At 40.9% G+C, this 13,285-nt stretch overlaps 1 protein-coding gene across 2 annotated transcripts in view; it reads left to right on the top strand.

The window, feature by feature from the left end:
- PDE5A (phosphodiesterase 5A) overlaps positions 1 to 12,990 on the top strand; it is a 79,305-nt gene extending 66,315 nt beyond the window's left edge. For both annotated transcript variants that reach the window (XM_056855884.1, XM_056855883.1), the window contains exons 13-21: positions 141 to 266; positions 938 to 1,032; positions 6,815 to 6,902; positions 8,204 to 8,304; positions 8,401 to 8,478; positions 9,777 to 9,840; positions 10,593 to 10,667; positions 11,296 to 11,379; positions 12,258 to 12,990. In XM_056855884.1, coding sequence (XP_056711862.1) covers positions 141 to 266; positions 938 to 1,032; positions 6,815 to 6,902; positions 8,204 to 8,304; positions 8,401 to 8,478; positions 9,777 to 9,840; positions 10,593 to 10,667; positions 11,296 to 11,379; positions 12,258 to 12,395 — 849 coding nt within the window. In that variant the 3' untranslated portion in view covers positions 12,396 to 12,990. The remainder of the gene's footprint in view (positions 1 to 140; positions 267 to 937; positions 1,033 to 6,814; positions 6,903 to 8,203; positions 8,305 to 8,400; positions 8,479 to 9,776; positions 9,841 to 10,592; positions 10,668 to 11,295; positions 11,380 to 12,257) is intronic.
- The last annotated feature ends 295 nt before the right edge of the window (positions 12,991 to 13,285 follow it).

The raw sequence follows: 13,285 nt of genomic DNA, 5'->3' as shown, positions 1-13,285 counted from the left end.
CAACTATGCTCTGTGAAACCAGTGAAGAAAACCACATGGGAAATCTTTCCGTTACAGGAAACTGAAAATAGAATTCTGTGTTCGTGTCTGTGAAAATGGAATATAATGTACTTTTTACTGAACAGTGGTGTTCTCTTAAGGTCCTTTGCAGATGGATTTTAAGTGTGAGGAAAAATTATCGGAAAAACGTCGCCTATCACAATTGGAGACATGCCTTTAACACAGCCCAATGCATGTTTGCTGCTTTAAAGTCAGGGAAAATTCAGGTATGCTTGGATTTGATTATTTGCGTTAAGAGCCTTTTAAAACTAGCTGTACAATGTGACACTGACACACATCCTATAGCTGTATGAATTGCATCCCTGGAAGCCCAGTTTCATGGAGTGTGTTATGTGTGACTCACAGACAATGTGTAGTTCCGAATCTGTACAATATATACAAACAATATGTACTTCCAAAAGTGTCCACCACTGTCCTTTACCAGAGGCAATCAAGGGATCCGAGATCTAGTAAAAGAACAGGAAACAGTGAATTATACAATGAATTATACAGGAATTATAGAATTATACAGGCTGTCTTCAAATGGTGAATGGGCAACAGAAGTGGCAAATATATAAATAGTATCTGAACTCATGGTTGATATTCAATGAACAACCATGTTCAGCAGCAATGGGAAGGGTAAATGGGTTACTAAGAATGGGATTGAAAGCAAAAGGGCTAATCTTTTCTTAAATGAACCATTTTTAATGAACCATCATATATCTTATGTATAAATTCAGGGCTTTTTTGTTGTGTAAATAAATGTGTTGACCCTTATTTTGGTTCAAAATACCTGCAGTAAAGAAAGAAAACAATAAAGCCATTAGTGGCAAATGCACATCTTCATAGTAAGTATAATAATCTCCCCCTCCCCCCCTACATTTCTTGTCACATTCAGAACAAACTTACTGATGTCGAGGTCCTTGCTTTGCTGATTGCAGCGCTGAGCCATGATTTAGATCACAGAGGGGTGAATAATTCTTACATACAGAGGTAAGTGAACGGGAACAGTACAGAGCGTGGTTAGGGATTTAAGAAAGGCTTCTGTTCTCTCATTCATATTGTGCCAAGAAGCATATATATTTATGCATGGGACACATCTCCTGTTATGTTAAAAGTGGGAGAAGGCAAGGAGAAGGCAATCAAAGTAAATGGGGATCCAGTAAGAAGTGCAAGATCATCCAGTTGCTCAGACTAGCAAAGAAGCCTGGAAGCCTATTATAAGACTCAGAATGTGTCTTGCACTGGCATGTTGATTTAAACGGCCTGTATTGTTGGGGAAAGTTCATTCGATGCTGCTCATTTCTTTGGTGAGAGTTGAGCCTTTTATGCAGGGAGGTTTCCCCGCAATGACCCCCGACGACTTCTTTGGGGCTTCCTTTTGATTATGCATGCCTTTTCCACCTGTCAGAGGTCACCTTGCTCTCCCCACATGTTTTGCCTGTGTTTTCCAGATGCGGGGAGAACGAGGTGACCTCTGACAGGCAGAAAAGGCATGCATAATCCAAAGGAAGCCTCGAAGCAGTCAGTGAGGTTGACCGCAGGGAAATGTCCCTGCATAAAATGGCCTTGGAGTGTTTAGACTAGATCTCTGCTGTTTAGACTAGATCTCCCTCAAAAACCAGGTCTAGATAGCATATATAAATGATTTATAAAAGTTACATTAATTCCATTAATACAGAAAGAAAACAATTCTAATAAATTGAGTGACAATGTAGAGTTGTAACACTAAAATCTTGGAGACTCTGGGTCAGACCTCCTATTCAGCCACAAAGTTTGCTAGGAGACACCAAGCCATTTACATTCAGCCTAACTTACTTGTCTAGGTAAAATGCAGCAGGAATGTGCTCCATTTCCTTGGAAGAAAGTCAGTATTAAAATGTAACATATAAACAAGTATAAGGAGTACAGCAGGGACACCCACACGTCTGTGACATTTGCCCGTGGCAACTCCTCTAAGAGGAATTGTAATTGCTTATAAGTTGGCCCTATTGAGACTGAGCTAGCTAAGAAGATTGTGGGATCTTCTCCTTGGGGGAACATCTGAAAAAGGATTTATCAGTAATATTTTAAATGAAGAGTGTTGTGTTAAGACTGCTGAATTACTCAATGGAATCCCTTTAGAGGTTTGTTGATTCATGTAGGACAAATATCACCCATGAAAAAACCCTGTAGAAACTTTCCTTTCTCTTAGAACCGTTAACAAAGAGTGTTACGCAGGACAGCTTCAGAGGTGAGATGACATGAAACTTCTCAGAAAACTGAAAATGATGAAGGCATTTTGTTAACGTGCTCTCTGCTCACCAACTCCATGTTAAGATTGCAAGTTACAACAGGATAACCTTTTTTGAAATTTTTTAGAAAGTCGTTCATTCTTTCCCTTCCTCTCATCCCTATGCTTCTTTCACCAGAATTCAGCAACCTGCAGATCTTCTGTAGCTGGAATCAGTTAGCTTTTTAAAAAAACTTTATTTATTTAAGGATACATTATTTCCAGGAAAACATCTGGGGATGCATCATCACCCTTCCAAAAATGTCCTGGGAAAATGTCGACAGTGAAGCCCAATATTTATGCATACCACAAATTAGACTATTCCTTTTTTATAACATTTTGTCTGTAGACTAAAAATTGTTCCATTAATGTTTTTTTTAAAATCTCTCCAGGCTAGTGAAGAATAGATTAAAATGAGGATTAGTGGGGTTTTGTTTGTTTGCTTTTGGGGGGTGTGGGAGCAGAGAGGCTTACAACACTTGGCTCTAGACACATTTTCTTGAGTACTGGAGTTTTAAAAAGAATCAGTGAGCTTTAAGCATGATCAGAAAAAACTGTATTACATGGAGTGGGTTTTTACAACTTCTTGGTAGGCATAAAGTTTCCCCTCTTCTCACCCATCAGAAGTATGTAAATAAAACATAAAAAGATAAGAATTGTGCTGCTGCATTGGATCACAAGTCTATCTGTTCCAGCACTCTGAATACAACAGGCACCAGCCCCTGGGAATCTCACAAGCATAGCATGATATTGCCATGCTCTGTGGTTTGCTCTCAACATCTAACTCATAGATAAATAGGCTGTGAACATGAAGGTTCCATTGTTGTAACAAATAAGAATAAAAATGTCTGTTTTTTTAAAAAATACTAGCAGCCACTTTCATATTTTGTGACAATAAATTGCACACATTATGTTATTGTAAGTTAAGTATAGCAAAGTGGCTTTAGGATACCTGCTACTGTTGACGGAAGCAGCATTCTTCTTTGCTGGACAGTTTTGAAGCAGGGGCACAGGTCATACTTTCCTCCCAAACCAAGGCAGAGAGGGAATAGGTTAACTCCCAGTTAGTGATGACTGAACACACTGTGTTGAATCTGCAGCTGCTCAAATTTGTGCTAGCAGCGTTGCCAGATATATATTTTTAAAAAAATTATTATTTATACTGGCTTTTCTATCTTGTCAAGACTGAGGGTGGATACCCCAAAATGGCTGGCATTAGCATGGGTGCTTGCAAGAGACATGCATGCACATAAACACATATGGGTGCTTTACTCTCCACCACCTACTTATCCCCGTAAGCCTTACCTTTCTGACTGGGAGGGGAAAATAACATGCCACAGAAAATTAATCTTCATGGTTTTCTCCAGCATGACTTCCTGATGGTGTTAATTGGACATGTGGTTTTCATGGTCTCCTGAATTCAGTTCTAAGGCTAAGAAAACTAGAAACGACCATCAACCCTCAGCAGTCTAGTAAGTTTTGAGTATTTGCCAACAGCGTTCTCCTCAGTTGCCTTTGCAGCAATGAATGCTGCCAAATACAAATACACTCAAAATACTGCTTGCGTTAAATTGCAAACACTTCATTAGTATGAGTGTATGGGGATACTTAATTCAAGAGAAAGACGTGTAAATAGAAATGCTCAGTTTGTGAACACATTTTTGCGAGGATTGCAGCATTACAAATCCCAGTTTGTTTTGAGGCCTGCCCGTTATCCTTCTTGTTGAATCCTGTTGGGGTTATTTTGGTTCTCTTTACTTTATTGTCTCCAGACCGAATACAGTAAACACAACCCTCCAATTTAGGTTAGGCTGACCTGCGGTGGTTTGCCCTAGGTCACCCAGTGAGAATTTAGTTTCAGAGGATAGCCGTGTTGGTCTGCAGTAGAACAGCTAGATTCAAGTCCAGTAGCACCTTAGAGACCAACACAATTTTTGGTGTATGAGCTTTCAAGAGTCAAAGCTCTGTTCATGAGATCTGACAAAGGGAGCATTGACTCTCAGAAGCTCACACCCCATGGGTTGTTTTGGTCTCTAAGATGCTACTGAACTCTATGAAAAGTGTGACTGAATGAGAATTTGAGCTTGAGGGGACTTAAACTCTGCATTCTATCCAATGTACCACCATCACTTGGGAATCAACAAATAGGTCTGGGTATTGTTCAAAATTACCTGTGTGAGAGAGTGCACAGGATTTACTTTCAGAACAGACTCGTTTCTTATGTGTCCGGTAAAAGTTAGGTGTAAGCTTTGTGCACTGATACATTAAGCATAATCTAGGATTACTGTTAAGTAGCTATTCTAGGATGCTTCTATAAACTTTGAGACTGTGAATTAAACTTTTCTATGAGAAGAAGGTTTTGATCTGGGAAGCCCAATCTTAATGGGGGGGACCACTTAAGGAGCCGGTGTGACCCCAGTGCCAGCATGAGTGCCACTTGCGCTGACTGAAGTGGCACTAAAGCCAGCGCTGGGGCACATACTGGTTCTGAGGAAGCTGCATGGCAGTGCGAGTCTCGGGCGCCAGCGTATTCTCATTGGCAGCATTTTCCCAATGAAGAGGCTCATGCCAGCTCAAAGGGGGCATTCTCGGGGTGTTCCCTAACCCCTTTTGGGCCAGGCATGCCCCTTTCTGCAGGGGTTGAGTTACGCCTGCAAAAAGGCAGGCGTAGCCCTGTGGACCTGTCTTGAGAGTTCCACTGGGTTTTCTTCAGAATTGTGTGACTGCGCCGTCCCTGAGCACTCCTTAACCACCACCCACATTAGGATTGGACTGCAAGTCTGTTAAGTGTGAGATGGGCCTTTCTAAGGAGATAGGATTGGTGAAAGCACTAGGTTGGATCCTGTTGGGGTGTTTGGCACTTCACATGCTTTTGAGCTGGTAGACAGAGTACTTGGATTTCTGGCTGCAGAATTTGGAAGCTTATTATTTTTTTGGTGCAGAACTCTACCTTAGTGGACATTCCATTTTACTGATATCTTCATTGTCAGACAAAAAGTCAGCGGTTAAATCATTTTTCTTTGGGAATCTTTACTTGTATTCTTTACTGAAATGTAATAGTAACTTGGTTTTGGAAAGTTGATGGCTGAGTTTACTTTTTGATATCTTCTTATGAAGTTAGATTGTATTCTGAATAATTGTTTCTTATGTGAGCCAGTTGTTAGCCATCCTGAGCATGGGAAAGGTGGAACATGCATTGTCAAATAAATTATTACATTTCTATTCAGCCTGCATTTGTGTTTTTGCCTCACTTCTTATAAGTTGGTGGTCTCTGCGGCACCACCTTAAATTGTATCACAGCACTAGAACTGTCAACAACTGCATTAAAGCAGTTGCATAATTTTGGCTGGTTATTGCTCAGACCTTGAAGTTTCTCTATGTCTCTGTCTCATTTATACACACACACACACACACACACACACACACACACACACATTTGGGAAGAAAGGTGGAGGGATAGAAGAAGAAAGAGTAAAAGGAGGAGGAGAAAAACAACAGAGACAATAATACAAATTAAGAATCAAACTATGCGAAACTTTGGTTCTTGTAGGTTATCCGGGCTGTGTAACCGTGGTCTTGGAATTTTCTTTCCTGACGTTTCGCCAGCAACTGTGGCAGGCATCTTCAGAGTAGTAACACTGAAGGACACTGTCCTTCAGTGTTACTACTCTGAAGATGCCTGCCACAGTTGCTGGCGAAACGTCAGGAAAGAAAATTCCAAGACCACGGTTACACAGCCCGGATAACCTACAAGAACCAATGAACTCTGACCGTGAAAGCCTTCGACAATATGCGAAACTTCTTTGGCATAAGGGTTCTTTTGTGTATAGGTGGAAGAGAGGTGATAGCTTTTTAAAGAGATGACTGTGGTATTGATGTTCAGAATGTACATTCATTTCCCTCTGTATTTTGTTTTTCAAAAACTTATAAAACCAGTTTGACCAGAGCAGCTAGCAGGGAAAAGAAAAGTGTAAGAGAAGTTCTCTTTCTTTCTTTCTTTCTTTCTTTCTTTCTTTCTTTCTTTCTTTCTTTCTTTCTTTCTTTCTTTCTTTCTTTCTTTCTTTCTTCCTTCCTTCCTTCCTTCCTTCCTTCCTTCCTTCCTTCCTTCCTTCCTTCCTTCCTTCCTTCCTTCCTTCCTTCCTTCCTTCCTTCCTTCCTTCCTTCCTTCCTCTGTCTCTGTCTCTGTCTCTGTCTCTGTCTCTGTCTCTGTCTCTCTCAAAAGAGCTGCCTGTCTCCAAGAACTAGATTCGAGTCCAGTAGCATCTTAGAGACCAACCAGATTTTCAGGGTATGCACTTCCGAGAGTCAAAGCTCCCTTCCTCAGAAGCTCCCTTTGAGCATTGAAAGCTCATACCCCAAAAATCTTGTTGGTCTCTAAGGTAATACTGGGCTTGAATTTAGCTCTTCTACTGCAGACCAACACACCTACTCTTTGAAACTGTCTGACTCCAGCAACTATGCAACTGTTGCATTTGAAGTGCTCTCTCTGATGTTGCTTTTCAGAAGTGAACATCCCCTTGCCCAGCTGTACTGTCATTCAATCATGGAACATCACCATTTTGATCAGTGCTTGATGATCCTCAACACCCCGGTAAATGTCTCTTTGTGCTGTGCACTACAGAAAATCCTTGATTGATTCCCTTTTATTTTTAGGTTTGGATGGATTCCCAGAATTATGCATTCTCAACTATTTTTTATTCCTTTTTGGGAAAAGAAGGCAAAGACAGCCATTCTACCAAACCTTTTCCAAATGCTGCCTGATAAGCTCAGGGGACCATGCTAATGCCCACTGCTTTGGACCAAAGAGCTTAGGGATCTTTTCCACTTAAGATTCCTGGTCTTTATCTTTCTCTGGAGCCAGCAGCACTGTTAGTATTTCAGGATCAAGTCTTGTTGAGAGACATGCAGCGTCATTACAGAAGAATGTACTTGCTGTAAGGGGTATTACTTCCTCATATGGTCTTCAACCATGCGATGCAAACTGAAAGATCCCTTAAGGTATCCAGTTAGAACAAGATCCAAGTGTTACCAAACAATAATATCTTTGCAAATAAATTGCTATACATGTCACTGTTTCTGCACATATTGCTAGCGGTGGTGACAGTAAATCTGAAATGAAGACGTATACATGACCCCATTTATAGTTTTGGCAAAGTGGATAGGATCAAGAGCAAGGTTTCTCGTGCCCCTGTGGTATTACGAACTGCAGCACTGCATTGGTGCAGCAAAGTGACATGGGTGTGACACCAATTACCAGTTGAGGCATTGCAGCTACGCTGGTGCTGCTGCAGTGTGCAAAGCTCACGTATGAGTTAGATGCAATCGCATGAGAGTGTGGAAAGACTGAATGGTGATGGGGAACAATGCAGGATCACGGATTGTCCCATGTGCAATAAAACATGAGTCAATGTCCAGCAGCCCAAACAGACTTCTGGGCTTCATCCACACATCACTGAATATTGTCTTCTCGTGTTATGGCACTATAGCAATCATTGGCAAATGGACAATCCCACTGTGAATTATTGCTATCGTACAATAAGACCAGAATGTCCAGTGAAGCATCCCTGGATATCAAGTGGCTTGTAGCACCCTTTTGCATGCTCCTAAATGGTTAAGCTACCTGTTTTTTTATGTCACATCATAGGTCTAGTGGGGTTCTCACCATAGATTTCACACACTTGTTCTTTTCAAAACAACCAAAACAGGCAGATGTCAGTGGAGCTTGCCAGAGGTTTATCTTTAAGAGTGGGAAGGAATTTTTCTCCTGCTCTACTTGACTAGAAACTCAGGATCTTTGCTTTGGCCCACTTTCTTACAAGGAACTGTGTTGAATCTAAAAAGAAACTGTGAAATATTTAATGTGTAATCACAAACTTTTGTGTATCTGTGAAGGGAAACCAGATTCTCAGCGGCCTTTCTATTGAAGAATACAAAGCTACCCTGAAAATGATAAAACACGCTATTCTTGCCACTGATCTGGCGCTGTACATCAAGTAAGTTGCAGCTACGTTCTGGCCAGCAGCTGCTGTTCTTGGAAAAGGCACAATTCAGCTGAGGAACTTCTGTCTTTTTCTCCCCCTTGTTTTAAGGAGGAGAGGGGAATTCTTCGACCTTCTGAGAAAGAAGCAGCTTAGCCTGGAAGATCCCTATCAAAAGGAGCTGTTTCTGTAAGTTAAAAAAAAAAAAGACATACCTTTATTATACGCTATCTGGTAATTTTGTCAGTTTAGTTTATATTTTGTAGAGTTAGCCTGTGCCAGCATTCCAAAGACTTTGGTTTGATTAAGTGGTTGGGTTGGGCTATGAGAGAACAGAGAGAACTCCTGTGATGAACGTTGGTGACCAGCCGGCCATGCAGTTATGCAAACAAGTGTAGAAAGCTTGACTGAATGCCATGTTGTTCCTGTGCTGTAGGTGCATTGTCCTGAAGCACTGAACTGTTGAAATTGGTGTGCTTTGAGTATTCAGGAGGCCATTTACTTTGTGTCTAAGAGGTGAGGCTATGGTTTAGGGACAATAGTTCTGTTTTTGCAAAGAGTTATTGCTGAAGCAACAAGAATGGGTTTGCCACTAGTGTATTGCAACATTGCTTTGATGGCATTTCATCTAAAAGCAAGGGGCAATTAGTATGACAACCTACAGGTAGGTAGAAGTGAGTTTTGCGGACCTTGGTACAGATTTGATCATGAGAGGCCTTTGCCACTCATTTCAGCTCATCCACATCAGCTTTGCAAACTTTTCAACCCTTCTGGTTACTTTCTGATGTGTAAATTACGAGAATGACACAGCCATTGCAGGGCAACTCTCTAATTTGACCATGTTGAATAATAATCCACCTAGCCTGCATCTGGCCACATGCACGAACTTTAAGAACAGAGCATAGATCTCATTTCAAAGCCATGTAACTCCATTTTTTAAGGTAATCAGATTACTGACCAGATCACGATCGAAAGAGCCCATTGTTGTCAACGATATTGGAAATAAATGGAGAATCAGTTTTCTTTATAAAACATTTTTTAAATTAGAGTTTTTGATCAAACCTAAGCCAAACGGGGGTGTTCAAGAGAAAACCACAGAAAAACCACGGCTCAGTTATCTATGAAAAGTGTACTTCAGTGCTTGGGAGTCACATAACTAGTTAGCATGCCAGGGTCTCGCTCGTTATCGGAATTAACCAGACAAATCGCTCCACCAACTAAGAATGGCCATGCACCACCACCCACAGAATTGAGAAAGAGCTATCAATCCTTTCCGTGTCCGGGCCGGATGATGTTTCCCATGTTGGTGGGGGTGGCGGCATAATATTGTATTACTTAATCATCAGAAACAGTTGATGGTGTGATGCCTTTGTCATATTTTCCAGTTATATATAAAAATTTGGAATTCCATAGCCTATTCTATTTTGTTGCTAGGACTGCATGAATTTTTATGATGTATAAAACCATTGTTTCCTGGTTTTCTGTAGAGCAATGTTGATGACTGCGTGTGATTTGTCAGCAATAACAAAGCCATGGCCAGTTCAGCAAAGGGTATGTATTTGCAGGGGCTTGACCAGTCTCTTCTGACAAAACGGTAGCCTTGCAGGTTTCCCGAGCATCCTGTCCCATCTAGTGTGTCACAGCCACCATTGAAATATGTTAGTTATTGTAGGCAAGGGACATGTTCTCTATAAAGTGCTAAAAGAAGTGCTTGTGTTCCATATCTTAGTCTGCAGGAATCATTTGGAGTTTCAAACACTAATCGAACCTGCAAAGAATGATCAGAGAGGGAAAATCCCAGCCTGACTTCATTATCATTTGGTCAAAACAATTCAGTTTTGGCCTTTAAGAGCCTCCCCTGACTGGAGATAATCTGAGTGGTATTTGGAGAAGTGGATATGGTGCCAGAGGAAAAGTTGTTCTGTGCCAAAACATTTAAATGGAGCTGCTGGTGCAGCTTTCCAGTCATCTCAAAGAGAGACAGTAGTAGTCAGTGGATAGTCAATTCTGCTATCCATTGTCTTTATACAGTGGGTTGGTTCCAACCAGCTTTTCTTTTGGTGAATATGGAAAGGTTATGCTGGAGATCATGGGATCTGAATGCACAAAAACGTATGTGGGGTCGGGGCTGTAGTAAGAAGGGGAACTGGGCAAGATTGACAGAAAATCTGGCTAGATCCACCCCACTGTCATTAGGAACAAAATGGAATATTCTTCTTCTAGTGGTCTAGTTTGACTATTTTTGTATCAAATCTTTACAAACTATCAAAGCAAAACTTAGATATTTCTGGTTTTGTTAACAGATAGCTGAGCTCGTAGCTGCAGAATTCTTTGACCAAGGTGATAAGGAAAGAAACGAACTCAACATAGAGCCAACAGTAAGTTGAAGTAACTGCCTGCTAAAGTTGTTTTAGATTTTTTTAGTCCTTGTATAGAAGACAACTTTACAGTGCAATCCTAAAGAGAGTTACACCAGTCTAAGCCCATTCATTTTAACAGAATAACTCTGCATAGGACTGCACTGTTTGTTCATTTCCTCCTCCAACTCTTTAGAATGACATTTCATCAGTTGTACTGCTTTGTTGAGATGTTTTAAATGTTTTTCTCACAAAGAAACATTTTTTGCAAAACGGTATGAGAAGCATACCATGAGGAAAGGCATATTTCACAGCCTTTGAATAGTTCTGCTGAGCAGGGCTTTTCCAGAGGTTTGCTCATATGACGTTCAGATTCTACTTGCAGTATTATTCTAAAAAGAGTAGTTGCATCCTCACAACAAATCTGTTAAGTAGTTCATTGACATTCTCATTGAGAATTTACATAACACGACTTGCTTAGAGCTTCTTGGGGATACTGAGGTGGGATTTGAACCCTTTAGCATCTACGAAGCTGCACTGACTGAGGAGGATTATCGCTATAATGCTGTGTTAGCAAGTTCTCTGATACATGTTGCTGAATTAGACTACGTTTTGGCAAGTAGGTAATGGGCTTTGTGTGAATTTTCAGGATCTAATGAACCGAGAGAAGAAAAACAAAATCCCCAGCATGCAGGTTGGATTCATTGATGCCATCTGTTTACAGCTGTATGAGGTATCCTATGCGAAATGTACAAAATGGGGAAGGCTTGTAATCTATACATCTGTATCATTAACAAAAACACAGAGTATGAAACTGTATTTGCCATTTCGAGGTATCAGGGTGTAGAATCCCATCAGGGAGATGTGGGAGTACATGTGAGTTTAGAGCTTGCAAGTTCCAGACCTAGCATTGCAAAGAAATCCCATTAATTTCAAAGGGAATACTCTAGAGATCATTGTTTGAAGACTGCATGCTGAGAAAACATACAAAAGGAAGGGATGTATGCAGCAGCCTTTTAAAGAAAAAATAAGAACAGTATCTAAAATGTGTATGAAGCTCAGTATGTTGTCTTAGATGCCAGTATTGATGTTGCTACTCTATCCAACAAAGCCAAATTATTCAGCGACTCCATTTGCATTCTGTCTACATATCTGATATCCAAGAGGTTAGCCTTGTCTAGTCAGGCGAATATGCACAATTTCCACAGCTATGATTTAGGGTTCTAAAAACCAAGGGGAAACTGCAAGGGTACAGAAAAATCTTATTTAAAAAACTAATTTTGGGACTCAACCCTTCCCCCAAATTTACACCAACATCTGCTCATACACAGATATTGCGGGGGTGGGGCGGGGCGGGGAACCAACCTTGTGGTTTGCTTGGTATTTTGGATAGCAAGCAAGTGGCAGCAACTGCCACTAGGAGGCAGACATGAGGGATGGTTAGTGAGCTGGAACAGGCAGCAAGGAAAAGGGAAGATGGGATTTTTAGAAAGCGGCCGTTTAAAACCTGTGTGGGAAATGCATTTAGTCTTGCTAGGGTGAAAGCACGTCTTTGGGTTGGGCTCTCTCCCTGCTATTCTGTATTGGTCTGATTTGCTTTTCCCTTTGCAGGCACTGGTACACATTTCAGAGGCCTGCTCCCCTTTGCTGGATGGCTGCAGAAGGAACAGGCAGAAATGGCAAGCTTTAGCTGAGCAGCAAGAAAGTAACCTGATCAACGGCGAAAGCAATCAGCCCAAGAGGAACTGAGATAGCCCTTGGTTAAGGAGCGCTGGTTTACAAAGTTATTTATACACAGTCATTTGGAAATACTTAATGTTTTGCTAGACACTGTATGAAATACGTGTATAATTTGCCACTGCTGTATTTTAATTAACGAGAGACATATATTTTTGCACAGCATTCAGAAGCGCAACGTGACCTTTTTATGTGTATGATATATAATAGTTGTATATTTCCAATATTTCATTTTTATGGGGAGGAGAACCAGATCTGCCTTTAGCAGCTCCAGTTCGCTCTGCTCTGCTTTATATGATGGTATGGAACAATGAGAGCTCCTAGGACTGCTTTGGTGTTGAGTTGTACATAGTTGTTTAGTTCCCGTGAATGGCCAGTACTTTAAAAATTACCATATTTGGCACCTTTTTCATTCTTGTGTTGTCTGTGTTTTTTTGGTAAGTGTAAATAATGAAAGAGCAACATTGGCTTTGGAAGCTTGAATGGTTGAATCTGCCGCTGAATCTGATATAACCTGCTTCAAAGAAAGCATGTTGAAGAGAACTGGGAGAAAGCATACTGAGATCCAGAGGGATGAAGCTCAGCGGCTTGGAGGATTATGCTGCATCTGTGCCTTTTTTTTTTTTTTTTTTTGCTGTTATGGGGATGCTTCAGCTAAATGAATCTGACCTATGAGTTACTAGGCAGTCAAGACCTGGGGAGGCAGCTCTACAGATGGACCTTTTAAGAGATTTACAAGAATGATGAAAAGCGTGTAAAGACTGTGATGCAGTGCCATAGCTTAAAACCACTGTTGACTGAGGAAAGAACATCTCTGATGCAAAACTGAAAGAAATGTAGAGATGGAAGGAAAAGAAATAAGGGGAAAGAGGTTACCGTATGAACTGGGGCTCCTTTTGTGG

Source organism: Euleptes europaea, chromosome 9 (genome assembly GCF_029931775.1).
Source record: "Euleptes europaea isolate rEulEur1 chromosome 9, rEulEur1.hap1, whole genome shotgun sequence".
In the NCBI taxonomy this organism is placed as follows: Eukaryota; Metazoa; Chordata; class Lepidosauria; order Squamata; family Sphaerodactylidae; genus Euleptes; species Euleptes europaea.
Note: the sequence above shows the minus strand (reverse complement) of the source record. Positions and strands in the feature narration are given on the sequence as shown.